Source organism: Capra hircus, chromosome 15 (genome assembly GCF_001704415.2).
Source record: "Capra hircus breed San Clemente chromosome 15, ASM170441v1, whole genome shotgun sequence".
Classification (NCBI taxonomy): Eukaryota; Metazoa; Chordata; class Mammalia; order Artiodactyla; family Bovidae; genus Capra; species Capra hircus.
In genome coordinates this window covers 33,954,998-33,970,682 of record NC_030822.1, presented here as the reverse complement: position 1 = coordinate 33,970,682, position 15,685 = coordinate 33,954,998, and the positions used below count along the sequence as shown (strand labels likewise).

At 36.4% G+C, this 15,685-nt stretch overlaps 1 protein-coding gene across 1 annotated transcript; it reads left to right on the top strand.

Moving 5' to 3' along the window:
• On the top strand, window positions 11,021-11,977 carry LOC102184268 (olfactory receptor 52A5-like). The gene has a single exon (XM_005689910.1). The coding sequence runs from the start codon at window positions 11,021-11,023 to the stop codon at window positions 11,975-11,977; it is 957 nt and encodes a 318-aa protein (XP_005689967.1).

Below are 15,685 nucleotides of genomic sequence, written 5' to 3'. Positions count from 1 at the left end.
GACCAACCTAGATAACATATTCAAAAGCAGAGACATTACCTTGTCGACTACGGTCCATCTAGTCAAGGCTATGGTTTTTCCAGTAGTCATATATGGATGTGAGAGTTGGACTGTGAAGAAGGCTGAGCACCTAAGAATTGATGCGTTTGAACTGTGGTGTTGGAGAAGACTCCTAAGAGTCCCTTGGACTGCAAGGAAATCCAACCAGTCCATTCTGAAGGAGATCAGCCCTGGGATTTCTTTGGAAGAACTGATGCTAAAGCTGAAACTCCAGTACTTTGGCCACCTCATGCGAAGAGCTGACTCATTGGAAAAGACTTTGATGCTGGGAGGGATTGGGGGCAGGAGGAGAAGGGGCCGACAGAGGATGAGATGGCTGGATGGCATCACTGACTCGATGGCGCGAGTCTGAGTGAACTCCAGTAGTTGGTGATGGACAGGGAGGCCTGGCGTGCTGCAATTCATGGGGTCGCAAAGAGTCGGACACGACTGAGCAACTGCACTGAACTGAACAATCTTTCAAAACAAAACAACAAAAATCCATGTTACTTCTGATTCCAGAATTTTCTAATTGTTCCTTTTTACTGTTGTCATTTTTAATTTGCCAGCATGTAAGCTGGTTTCCAGATTCTATTTGCCCATGACAATTATCTGCCAGAATGGTTGTGGGCTTTACTTGGTTAATGAGAATAAGAAACATAAAACAATGCAATAGTGAATATGTGTCTTTTCCTTTTCTTGCAGAAATTATGATGTAATGAAAAATTCAGGAAGGGGTTTGTACGTGCGAATAGTGTTATATTACTCAAATGGATTGTTACATATTTATGCTTATATTGTGAAAAATTATTTAAGCTTGCAAACAAATGATTTGTATACATGTGTTAGACTTCAACATAAAGCATTAATATAGTCAGAAAATCAATCCTTAGTAATTGAAAGCAAAAGATAAAAGAAAGTCTGAGGAATTCCTGTAGGTTAAAGAAGTCTAAAGAGATATGAATATTAAATGCACAGTGTTGATCCTGAATAAGATTTTGGACAGTTAAACTATTTTGTCTGCAGAAGGAAAGGGCAACCTACTCCAGTATTCATGCCTGGAAGATTCCATGGACAAAGCAGCTTGGTGGGCTATAGTCCATGGGGTCACAGAAGGACTGAGCAACAAACACTTCACTTTCCCTCTCTCAATCTTATGAAAAATAAAATGGTTTCTTTCTCATCTTCCATTTGCTTGAGGTTTTTGTTGCTTAGTCACTAAGTCATGTCCAACTCTTTGCGACACCATGGACTCTAGCCCATCAAGCTCCTCTGTCCATGAGATTTCCCAGGCAAGAATACTGGAGTGGGTTGCCATTTCCTTCTCCACGGGAATCCTGACCCAGGAGCTGAATATATGTTTCCTGTGTGTCTCCTGCATTATGAAATGATTCTTTACTGCTGAGCCACCTGGCATTTTCATATAAACACTGTTGTATTTTCAACATAAAGTACAAAATTTGTTGATTCTATATCTTATTCCTAATATTACATATGCAAATGTGTATTTTTCCCCCCTGCTTGACTGCTTTCCTGCTTTTAGATTCTAGTTAGGCATTTCCTTTAAAGAGTTTAGCCATTTTCCTTTTTTTCTCTATCCCTCCTAGTAGCACCCATGCTGTGTATACTATAGATCACTCTAATTTATTTGTATATTCATGACCTACACATACACAACACATTTTAATTATGAATAAACATATAATGGAGTATTCAGAAAATAAATGCATAAAAATTCTACCAAATTCTCATAATAAGAATTTATTCTCAGAACAGTAATAATAATAATGGCAATAATTTACATGATTTCCTAATGAGGGAATGAAGAGGAAGAGATGTTCCAAACTCAAAAAACTTATTTTCACAGCTATAAAATGATAGTTCCTGCTTTTGAATTATTGTTAATTTATTTTTAGAACAGTTTAACGTGTGTACCAAAAAGTTGAGTAGAATGTCAAATTCCAATATAAACTTTCTCCCCAGGATAAATATTTAACAACTATATTTGAGCTTAGCTGCCATCTTGATCATTAAATCACATCACCACATTTATTTTATGTATTCTAAATTTAAAAGCATATATCTAGTAACATTTTTAGTATGGTTTCTATATATTATAATGAGTCATTTTTTAAAATTTATTAAGATATAATTTACATACCATGTAGCACAATCTTTTAAGAGTATACGACTCTGGTTTTTGATATGTCCAAAAAATCGGACATTCATCACTATTATCAAATTCCTGAACATTTTCATCATCCCAATAAAGATATTCCATCCCCCTCTAGCAGCCACTTCCCATTCTCCTGCCCCCATTTCATGGCACACTTTAATTGACTTTCTGTGTCTGTGATTTCACTTCTCTGGACATCTCATATAAGTGAAATGAAACAATATTTGACATTTTATTTCTGGCTGCTTTCACTTAGAATAATGTTCTCAAAGTTCATTTGGATTGTAGCATAAATAAGAGTTTCATTTATCTTCATATTTGAATGATATTCTAATGCTTGAGATGCCTGAGTCTACTCTGGCACCGAGGAAACAGATCTCTCTCCAAATAAGCTTTTCTATGATCCCTCTCTCTCTGCCTGCTAATGACATCTGTTTTCACTCAGAAAATTCCACAAGGGATGTCCAGGCTTGTTTTTATTTTTCACATTTCACTTAAACTTATTTCTTTTTACTTGATTATATGCACTGGTTTTGGGTTTTATTTCTCCGGTGCAGATACTCAGCTATGGCTGATTTCAATCTGCTGATGTGAATCACTGGGTGCCCAGGTGTGAAGACATGCACATACCCTGATCCAGACTGAGCTGGCTTATCTGTATATCTGCCTTCAATCCTATACTATTGCTTTTTCTAAGATGATGGTGATTTTATGGCTGTTTAATAAAAGGATGTGGTCAGTGAGTCTCTTAATTCAAAAGGAATAGAGGGTTCCCTTTTCTCCACACCCTCTCCATCATTTATTGCTTGCAGACTTTTGGATTGCAGCCATTCTGACTGGTGTGAAGTGGTACCTCATTGTGGTCTTGATTTGCATTTCTCTAATAATGAGTGACGTTGAGCATTTTTTCATGTGTTTGTTAACCATCCGTATGTCTTCTTTGGTGAGAGGGAGAGGGTGGTATGATTTGAGAGAATGGCATTGAAACATGTATACTATCACGTAAGAAATGAATCGCCAGTCTATGTTTGATGCAGGATGCAGGATGCTTGGGGCTGGTGCATGGGGATAATCCGGAGGGATGATGTGGGGTGGGAGGTGGGAGAGGGGTTCATGTTTGGGAGCTCATGTACACCCGTGGCAGATTCATGTCAATGTATGCCAAAACCAATACAGTATTGTAAAGTAAAATAAAGTAAAAATAAAAACTAAAAATATATATATAAAAAAAAGAAAAAAATTAAATTTAAAATAATCACTTGTTTGGTCTAAGCATTACCAAAACATCATGTTAATCTTTTATTTGCACTGAATTTTTTGTTTGCATCATAAAACCAAGGACATAACACTGGGCTGATAATAAATGATAATGGCAATTAAAAAAAAAAACAAAAGGAATACAGCTTCTAAATAGGGCCTGACCCAATGACATAGGGCAAAACCAGTGTGATTTTAATTAAGGCCTTTAGGTAATCCAGGGTTGATAACTTGTCTCTTGTACTTTTCAGAAAATTGAAATATTTTCCTTCCTCCTATTGATGCTAAAGTTTAAAATCCCTATAGTGAATCATAAACCTTGATTAAACCAAGTAAGTATAATACCTGACATAAATAACAGTTTCAGGTTGGGAAATTGATATCAATTTTAGAAGAACACTAAAATTTTTGAAAATGTATACAATTTTTTCATGACCACTCTGAACATAACTGGGACAATTTGGAGAAAGATGGTTTGGAATCAGAATAGATTTGTGTCACCAAATTTTGCCCAGAAGAAGATTAGAAACTGACTGGTAACTGAGGCTTTGAGGTGAACATTCCCAGTCAGCCCCAATCATGTGCCTAAATAAGAAATATTGGTACCCCGACTAGAATTAAACTACAAAAACACATATTTTCACTTCTCTGCCAGCATGTCCACGCTGATCAATCTGAATATCTCAAGACGTTATTGTCTACCTTTATTATTTCATTATTTTTTAATAAGCATCATTGTTTTTTTTGTGTGTGGTCTTGGGGCACTGTCTTCTCTTCGGAATTTTTAAAAGGAGGCTCATTTTATTTCCCAGTCCCAAGGTGAAACCAAAGTTTGAGAATTTTTTTTAGACGAAAAACCATTAGAGAATAAATCTTGTATGTTCTGAACAGTGCCTTTTTCATTCCTGTCTCCAGTGACCCTGAAAGCTCACCAGGGACTGGTAAAAACCAATCCCCCAGGTGCATGCTATAGTACAAAGCCTTCATCCTTCATTATCTGAAATATCAGATCATTTTCTGCTTTATGGTTTTGACCTGTATCACCACAGAGGATTCCTGGTAAGTCTTTGGGTTTGAAATTCTGCACTGAGTGTGGGAAACTGGAGGCTTGGTTTCATTATATATATATGTATATATATATACATACATACACACACAACTTGATCATATAATTCCAGGATAAAAAAATATATAATCTTACAGTAATTAAGTGATCAAACTCTAGGAAGATGTGTTCTATGCTTTTCACAGCATTTCAAAATCAATTGTCATGCTTGGTGACAAATTGTAAAGTGAAGTTGACAAAATGAAGGACCTTTAGAGAATAACATCTGTGCTGATAGATGAATGGAAAGCTTATTTGTTAAGAGATTGGGAAATTATACATGTTTAGACTAGAAAAGATGCCGGAAGAAAAGATACCCTTCAAGTAATTCAGTAGAAATCCTCTTTCAGATAAAATGCTCTTTTAATATCTCAAGTGATTTGTGAGAAAAAGGTAAAAGTTCATTTATTAAAAACTGGCATTTATTGACAGATGAATACATCTTATGTTTCCTTCCAAATATTTAGATAGATTATGTCATATAATACAATCACACTGTAATGTTTCTATCCATGCATGTCTTTAGTAATGACATTGAGACCATGTAAAGTTTCATAACTGTCTGTGTCGGGTTTAAACTCTGTTGACTGACTTCAGATCCTGTGCAATTCACTGCCATGACTCATAGCTAATATGCATCATTGGATTGTAGACTTGGGAATTTAACAAGGAATTTAGAAGGAGCCCATTTAAGGATGTCGTATAGAAGATCTGTTTGACATTCAGAGCTGACCTGAAATGTAGCAAGCTATCTGAGAAAACAAAGAGAGTCCTCTCTCATTGGAGGACTTGAGATAGAGCTCAGTGGGTGAATGGCAGAGAGTTCATTGAGGAAAAATTCCTGAGATTGTAGGGAGTATGGATCTGGAGCCCTGAATTTCTTAAATCTTTTAGATCCTGAAATTCAGCTTGAATCAAAATTGGACCTGTATGTAACACTAATAATTCAAGTTTTATGCTATAAAAATGAATTTCAGTATTTAAGATATCTTTCTTCTCTTTCTAAACAAACACATCTATACACACAAAGTTCCTTCAGCTTGTCTTTTGTCATTCATTGCTCTAATTCTCAACCGAAGAACACTCTTAGCCTCATCCCTTCCAATTTCTGTTACATAAAGACAATGAGACCAACAGATTTTGAATTCTTTTTATTCTTTTGTTAGACCACATCTCCTCTTAATATAGTGTATGGACTATCACAAATATCTTTTTGACTTAGTCTCCCATCCAAGTCTCATCACACTGAGCTGCCATGTCTTTTAAGCCATTCATCCAGCTGCTAGAAGATGAATTTTTTTACCTTCCAAAAAAGATGATCTTAAAACCTAAAATGTTAAATAATTTGGCTTAAAACATTAACGTCACCTTTTGTATTCTTTGCTTTTTATTATCCATCATTTCTGCTTATGAAACACATATGAAACACGTTTATTTATATACATCCCTGCCATATCTCACAATTTTCTGTGGTTTTTGTACAAACTATTTTCTATTTGAGTGCCCCCCACATCTCTTTTATCTGATTATGATTCCACTGAAAAATGATTCCACTTCCTAGGCAATTTATTCTCCCAATTAGATTAAAGGCACATAACCGTTAATTCTTAATCATTAAAGACTGTCGTTTTTTGTTTTTTGTTTTTTTGTTTTTTGTTTTTCTTCCTGCCCTGCAAGAAAACAGGGGAAGGCAATGGCAACCCACTCCAGTACTCTTGCCTGGAAAGTCCCATGGACGGAGGAGCCTGGTAGGCTGCAGTCCATGGGGTCGCAAAGTCAGACAGGACTGAACGAGTTCACTTTCACTTTTCACTTTCATGCATTGGAGAAGGAAATGGCAACCCACTCCAGTGTTCTTGCTTGGAGAATCCCAGGGACGGCGGAGCCTCGTGGGCTGCTGTCTATGGGGTCGCACAGAGTCAGACACGACTGAAGCGACGCAGCAGCAGCAGCAGCAGCAGCAGTAAAAAAACAATATTTAATAACCAAGGAAGAATAGAAGAATATTCTTCTTGCTATAGAAGGATATTAGGACTCATGAAGTTAGTGTCAATGAAAAAAACTAATCTAAGAAATAGAAAGGGCTACAGCATAGTAAAAAACAAAGACATTGCTTTGCTGACAAAGATCCGTATAGTTAAAGCTATAGTTTTTCCAGTAGTCACATATGTATGTGAGAGTTGGACTATAAGGAAGACTGAGAGCCGAAGAAGTGAAGCTTTCAAACTGTGGTGTTGAAGACTCTTGAGAGTCCCTTGGACTGCAAGGAGATCAAACCAGTCCATCCTAAGGAAATCAATCCTGAATATTCATTGGAAGGACTGATGCTGAAGCTAAAGTTCCAATACTTTGGCCTCCTGATGTGAAGAACTGATCCATTGGAAAATACCCTGATTCTGGGAAAGATTGAAGGCAGGAGGAGAACGGGATGACAGAGGGTGAGATGATTGGATGGCATCACTTACTCAATGGACATGAGTTTGAGCAAACTCCAGGAGACAGTGAAGGACAGGGAAGCCTGGAGTATTGAAGTCCATGAAATATATTATATATGAAATAATATACAAAGAGTCAGACATGGATGAGAGACTGAACAACAACAAGAAATAGAAAATGTTATTTGAGCCAAATTGCAGATTATAACTCAGGAACATCATCTTAAAAAGCTCTCAGAACTGTTCCCCCATTAGAACTGAAAGCACAGTTATATAAATTTTTTGAGACAGACAACTGTACTTTAAAAGATGTATTTTTGACAGTTTACAGGATCCAGATTTGCAAGTACAAAGTGGTGGGTTATTCTGAGCCCTTAGAAGATCAAAGAGTTTTAAGGAGTTGTCTTACTGGTTCCAGGAGAGTATTGCTCTTTATAGTGGAGAAGGTATGTCTGCAGATGGGGGCAGTTTGGTCAATGCATACTTTATATAAACAATGCATAGTAGGGAAGAAGGAAGGCAAAAGGACAGAGGGTATGTTTTCCTGTTTAAATTTTTTGTCTTATGTATATAATATGAATTTCATTTCACATTAGAAATGTAAAACTATCACCTGTAAAGGAAACTATTTTAGTACTTTCTTCATAAGAGATATACTCTTTCAGACAGAAGACACTCTTGTCTATTTTATATATCTGCTTGTTTGTTTACCGCAGTCTTCTCTTGTTGCTCCACTTTCTCTAATTATTCACAATATTTATTTCTGTAGAGCTTTGACTTCCATGGTATTCAGATTCTATTGAACAAATATTCCTTATATAACCAAGTCAAATCTCTCAAAGTAACATTCCAGATAAAGAGAATAGCACACTTTTTTTTTTTTTTTTGAGAAAAATCACAGAGATTGTTGGAGTGTACGTGGAGGAATGATATTGCAAGTGGGGCTCTATGCCAGACATGTAGCATCTGATAAACATATACTATATTGTATGTGTTTTGTGGTGAGTTAAGAAGTTAAAATAGGAGATATTTTCTTTCAGATTCTGAGGAAGAACAAACTGATTGAAATATTTAGTGTATTTTCTTTAAAAACCCATCCCATCATGATTTAGTTACACTCTGATGTCTATCTCAAAATATTTACTAAATTAGATCTGTAAAATCTTGGAGGACACAAACTACCTTTTTATTTTCTCTGGGTAAATAGTCCATAGAATTTAGATCAAAGTATTATTTTTAATAGTAAAAAGTCTCGGTTTTCACTAAAAAATAAGGTAATGCTATCAATGGCTTCTCTGGTGGCTCAGTGATAAAGAATCCACCTGCTCATGCAGGAGATGTGGGTTTGATCCCTTGGTCAAGAAGATCCCCTGGAGAAGGAAATGGCAACCCACTCCAATATTCGGACGTGACTTGGCGACTTAACAACAAAATGATGCGAGTATCTTAATCCAAGGAAAATAAAGCAATTTAAAAGTTAAAAACCTTAAAAACAGAACAATACAAAACATATTCAATAAATGGTCATCACTTTTTGGACATCACTTTTTGAATTCCAAGCACTCTGCACAATATAGTTACTTCATATGCCTACAATAAATAAGTTGATATTTGTTCCCCATTTTCTGCAAATAATACTTGGATCATAGTGGACATTTAATTAACATGTATTGAATAAAATCACTAGGAAATAAACTTCTCAAATGTGTGTAGTAGTGTTACATTCTAATTTGCAAAGCATCTATTCTGGTATATTGTGTATTTGCCCAATGGAGAGATCCTGAACGTAGGTCTCCATACGGAAAACCTTGACAGTAGATGAATAAATTTTAAGAAAAAAAAAAAAAAAAGAAAGCAATAAATGCCCTTGCAATTGACCTGAGATAGGTCATAGATATCATTTTTTGTCTCAGAGATAATCTATCGGGGAGAAAACTTGAAGGATAACAGAAAGGACAAGAACATGAGATTTTTCTTGTTCCAAATCTGTTGTTTTAGGATTTCTCCTTGTCTTTATGCTTTATATGTTGTCTTAATGGTTCCAAAAATAAGCTGTACAATTAATCAAAGGAAATATTTATAATTAGCAAATTCATATTTTACTTTTACTGGGGTTAAAGACACACACATATGAACATATATTATATGCCATTCAGGAAGAAATATTAGGAAATTGGCGGGAAGATCTGTTGGAGAAGGGATAGACTACCCACTCCAGTATTCTTGGGCTTTCCTTGTGGCTCAGCTGGTAAATAATCCTCCTGCAATTGATGGAGACCTGGGTTTGATCCCTGGGTTGGGAAGATCCCCAGGAGAAGGGAATGGCTATCTACTCCAGTATTCTGGCCTGGAAAATTCCATGGGCTGTATGGTCCATGGGATCACAAAGAGTCAGATATGACTGAGCAACTTTCATTAGCAGGCAAGAAAAACTCTGAAGACTTTGGAAAATGATAAGGCAAAGCCACTCACAGGAGGCCCTGGAAGCATACAGTGTTATGGGTGAAGTAATCACCAAAGGGCAGAGACTAAGAGAGGAATCTGCCCCTATGAAAAACAGCTATATGAAAGAAAAAAGTTTACCTGTATAGAAATTGTAGTTTTAGTTGGCTATAAGATGCCCGAGGCTTTAAGTAAAGGAAATATTAAATTTCATAGAGAGTTGTATGTTACTGCAAATAGTTAAGAAAAACTAAATATTCATGCTTAATGTTTATTGATAATGAAAAGGAAGCATAGGAGGTATAGGTTGGTACTTGAAATTGAATTCAAGTGATGTGCACACAACAGGGCATAGTGAGAAAAGTTCTAAAAGGGAGATCTTCAAGCTAAGGACAAAGGGTAACTTGAAGGATGATGGAGAGGACAAGAACATGAGATTTTCCTTCAAGCTATCCTTCAAGCTAAGGATAAAGGGTAACACCCATTATCTAAAAAGAAATTATACAAATGAATTTATGTACAAAACAGAAACAGGCTCATAGACTTTGAGAATGAGATTGGGGTTGCTGGGGAAAAGGAAGAGGGAAGGGACAGTTAGGGAGTTTGGGAACATTGCGTACAGACTATTATTTTATAATTGATAACCAACAAGGACTTACTGTATAGCACATGGCTGTATAGCACATGGAACTCTGTTCAATGTTTTGTGGATGGAATTCTGTTCAATGTTATGTGGCAGCCTGGATGGGAGGGGAGTTTGGGGGAGAATGGATACATGTATATGTATGGCTGAGTCCCTTCACTGTTCACCTGAGACTGTCACAACGTTGTTAATTGGCTATATCCCAATACAAAATAAAAAGTTTTTTAAAAATCAAAAATAAAATAAAAACAATGGATTTTTCTTATCAGAGTTTAAGAAACGGAAGGTAAAGATGTAGAGCTTGTCTTTGGGAAAATACTGAAAATTTGAAAAACTTGATTTAAAGCAGTCTGAGTCTATTGTAGAGGGATCCAATCATGAAGAGACTAACCTAGAAAAAACAGTGAGTTTCAAAATGAAAAATATTCTCATTAAACTTGTTTTCTGATTATAATCAAGCAGAATGATTTACCGCTGGTATAGATCCTTCAGGTCTAATCTAGGTACAGTTTAGTTCTTGAAATTATTTACTCTGAATTAAACGAATTGTTCCCTCAATTTAAATTGGTGGGTCATAAAGACAGCAAGCATCAAGGGTGATTAGCAAACACAAGCTAAAGGGAATTTATTTGTTCCAATAGTTAAGGACTAGAAAGAAGTTATCCAGTGCACTTAACTTTTCTCATTGAAAATGGTAAAGCCATGCAGAAACATAGAATCTCATAATTGACCATTGAAAGACATTGTGAAAAGAGATGGAAAATTAGAGAGGAGCCATTGGGACCGATAAAATGGTATCCTCCTAATCAAACTAAAGTACGTTTTACTTAAATAATTTATCCTTATTTTTATTTTTTGAGACTTAACAGGGAATAGGAGATGAAACAGCAATATCCCTACTTGATTCTACTGACCCAGTCGCCATGCTGGGACCCAATGGCTCAGTCTTCATGCCCTCTGTATTAACACTCATCGGGATTCCTGGCCTGGAGTCAGTGCAATGCTGGATCGGGATTCCATTCTGTGTCATGTACCTTATGGCAGTAATTGGGAATACTCTAATTTTGGTGATAATCAAATATGAAAACAGCCTCCATAGTCCTATGTACATTTTTCTTGCTATGTTGGGGGCCACAGACATTGCACTTAGCACTTGTATTCTCCCCAAAATGTTAGGCATCTTCTGGTTTCATTTGATAGAGATTTCTTTTGAAGCCTGTCTTCTACAAATGTGGCTTCTTCACTCATTCCAGGGAATTGAATCCGGTGTCCTATTGGCGATGGCCCTAGATCGCTATGTGGCCATCTGTAATCCCTTGAGACATGCCAGCATCTTCTCCCAAAAACTCTTGACTCACATTGGGGTTGGGGTGACACTCAGGGCTGCCATACTTGGTGCACCATGCCTGGTACTAATCAAATATCGTCTCAAATTCTACCGAACCACAGTCGTCTCCCACTCTTACTGTGAGCACATGGCCATTGTGAAGCTGGCTATTGAAGATACACGGATCAACAAGATCTATGGTCTATTTGTTGCCTTCACTATCTTAGGATTTGACATAATCTTTATCACCTTGTCCTACATTCAGATCTTTGTCACCATCTTTCAACTGCCCCAGAAGGAGGCAAGATTGAAAGCCTTTAATACATGCATCGCTCATATTTGTGTCTTCCTGCAGTTCTACCTCCTTGGCTTCTTCTCTTTCTTCACACACAGATTTGGTTCTCATATTCCACCATACGTTCATATCCTTTTATCTAACCTTTACCTGTTACTCCCACCTTTTCTCAACCCAATCGTCTATGGAGTGAAGACCAAACAAATCCGTGACCATGTGCTAACAATATTTGTATGCTCCAAACGTTTTAATCATTAGGGGATCTTTGTAAAGAAAATTTAGGTTAGTTCAAAGTATCAACATCAATATGCTAAAAGCTAGGTCTTCTACACATTTCTTCATCTGAAAAAATATTTTAAATCTCTGATACTCATAATGGAAGGAGACACTTAATGAATCATCCAATACTTAAGAACTTTGGTTTACTTCTCTAAGAAACTCTTATATTGTGATTTCCAATTGTTTCCATTATTGTTTTTGCCCTGTCCTTTACAACCTAAAGTTTTCTCTTGACTAACACTTAGACCTGCACAGATAAGTAAATTGTAGAAAACAGCAGTTGATCCCAGATAACTTCTAAGGATTATGTCAAACGTTTGTATCTTCAAACTGTTAATCCAACTCTTAGCTGTAATTCTAGCCATGAGTCATTTTCTGCTATCTCCTTGTGAATCTATATTTTGAAAATTTTAATGACATCTATTTTTGTCTGCTTTTTTTTCTGAAATACTGATATAAAAATAATATAAAATCAATAATACCAATGACAACAACACAAAACCTATAGGATGTAAACTAAATTCTGTAAACATGGAATTAGTGGCATAAGAAAGATAGCACAAAAAAGATTTATAAAAATAAATTAGATCTATTCACAGATAAAATGTTTTTAGGAAACAAAATGATCATAGGACTTAAATAGAACACATCCTTCAAGAGGCATTTTAATACTTTAACCCAAATTTGAGTTTTACCCAAATTTGAAGGTTTAAGTTGTAGAATTAAAAACAGAGACAAATGAATTCCAATGCTTAAAAATCATCTACCGCAAGTATGTAGAGGACAGTAATTTTGTCTTATTTACACTTGTATGAACAAGGATAATACTTGAGACTTCTTAAAACTTCAATAAAAGTGGCATTGTATAATGAACAATTTAACATTTCCCTATTTTTTATCAATTGTATTCAAGATCAATTAACCTGAAGGCTTTAAGATAACATATAATATTATCTTACAGAAAATCAGCATTATAGTTTAATCCAATATTATCAATGTAAACAATGATGATGCCCTGAATGAATTAATATATCATCTTAAAATATGAGCTAAAATCAAACCTGTCATGGGAGAAACTGACTTCCAAAAAAAGACTTCAGATCTTTCTTTACTCTTTGCTATTCCTCTGCCCATGCACCTTCATGTTCCCCCAGGATGCTGCACCAGTAGAGATCATGTTTAAATTGTCTTCAATCAATCTTTAACACAGAGGACTCATGAGAGTTTTTAAGAAGAACCAAGTACACAGGGAGGGACATCTCATTTCTAATTTTGGACTGATGCACAGTTCAAGAAAGAAATAAACCAAGGAAATACTTTACTACAATAAAGCATGGAGGTAGAAGAAATTTTGGAATGACATCTTGTTGAATAATGCAAAAATAAATTTGACCCATAAAGTATTTGGCTTTAAAAAGCTCTGTAAATATAAATCATGAACCAAAATGTGAAAAAAAAAAAAAGTGAGAGAAGGAATACAAAACTTGTTAATGGATAATCAGATATATGTAAAAGATATATGACTAAATAAAAACTAAATTTAACTATATGCTATCTACAAGAGAGTCAATAGATTTAAGAATTATGAACAGATAGAGGCTGAAAGTAAATGCACAGAAGAAATTTCATGACAATGACAAACAAAAGGCAGGTATGGGGATGCTTTTATCAGACAAAATAAGCTTTTAGCTAAAACTGTCAGCATGAGTTCCCTGTAGGTCCAGTGGATAGGACTTAGCACTTTCACTGCTTTGGGTCAGGGATTTGGTCCCTGGTCCGGGAACTAAGCACTTCCCAGGTGGCTCAGTGGTAAAGAATCCCCAGCCAATGCAAGAGACACAGGAGATGTGGGTTTGATCCCTGGGTTGGGAAGATCCCCAGAGGAGGAAATGGCAACCCAGCTCCAGGATTCTTGCTTGGAAAATTCCAAGGACAGAAGAGCCTGCAATCTAAAGTCCATGGGGTTAATCTCTAGTCCATGGGCTATATTCCATGGGTTAGCAAAGAGTCAGACAAGACTGAGCAACTAAGCATGCATACAGAGAATTAAGATATTGTAAGCTGCAGAGCATGGAAAAAAAAAAGGCACTTAAAAGCAAAGACATCATGTAATATTAAAAGGGAGAATTCACTATGAAAATACATTATAAATACTAGAGACCCCAAATATGTGAAGCAAGCATTAATATAACTAAAGGGAGATATACACAGCCACAAAAAAATAGTAAGAGCGTTCAATATGCCACTTTCAATAGTGAATGGAACATAAAATTCATATCAGAATTGCCTCATTAAAAGGAAAGGTCACATAGAAGGAATTCTATTTAAATAGTATTAATTAGCATAGAACATGTTTACATTTAAATAGACTATATACTTATTTGTCAATGAGAACAACAGAAAATAAATTCAGCCTATGGTGCTCTGGGAGGGATGGGGTGAGGAGGGAGGTGGGAGGGGGCTTCAGGACAGTGGGACACATGTATATACCCATGGCTGATTCATGTTAATGAATGACAAAAACCACCATATTATAAAGTAATTAGCCTCCAATTAAAATAAATGAATTAATTTAAAAAAACTCAGCCTGTTAAAAATAAATCTCTGTACTTAGCCTGTGTGTTGTGTGGGGGTAGAGAATGGTAAAGAATTATCTGAAAGTTGTAGCAATGATTTCAGAGATACTGCATCTGGTCCCATCACTTCATGGGAAATAGATGGGGAAACAGTGGAAACAGTGTCAAACTTTATTTTGGGGGGCTCCAAAATCACTGCAGATGGTGATTGCAGCCATGAAATTAAAAGACACTTACTCCTTGGAAGGAAAGTTATGACCAACCTAGACAGCATATTCAAAAACAGAGACATTACTTTCCCAACAAAGGTCCATCTAGTCAAGGCTACGGTTTCTCCAGTGTCATGTATGGATGTGAAAGTTAGACTGTGAAGAAAGCTGAACACCAAAGAATTGATGCTTTTGAGCTGTGGTGTTGGAGAAAACTCTTGAGAGTCCCTTGGACTGCAGGGATATCCAACCAGTCCATTCTAAAGGAGATCAGTCCTGGGTGTTCTTTGGAAGGACAGATGCTGAAGCTGAAACTCCAATATTTTGGCCACCTCAGGCGAAGAGTTGACTCATGGGAAAAGACTCTGATGCTGGGAGGGATTGGGGGCAGGAGGAGAAGGGGAGGACAGAGGATGAGATGGCTGGATGTCATCACTGACTCGATGGACATGAGTTTGAGTGAACTCTGGGAGTTTGTGATGGACAGGGAGGCCTGGCGTGCTGCAATTCATGGGGTTGCAAAGAGTCGGAAACGACTGAGTGACTGAACTGAACAGAGGTGCAGATAACCCAAAGAGGCATGATTAAAACCCCGTGTCATTAGCTAGTGCGTAATAAATGCCTCATTTTGTGTTTATAACTCCTCCTTCTTCACAATTCCATTAGAAAACCTTTAAATCGTAGCTAGCAGCTTTTTGTTTCAATTCAAGCTGAATAAATTGATGCTATACCCCAGAATAACACAGACCTTGTTGTGAGTTTTACTGGAGAATAAATGAAAACAAACAAACAAACAAAAAACAAACATTATCTCAGACAGACCTGCAAAAGATGAGGGATTTCTGTATTGCAGATAAAAAAGAAAAGCATAAAAGGTTATCTCAGACGGGCACCCATGGCAG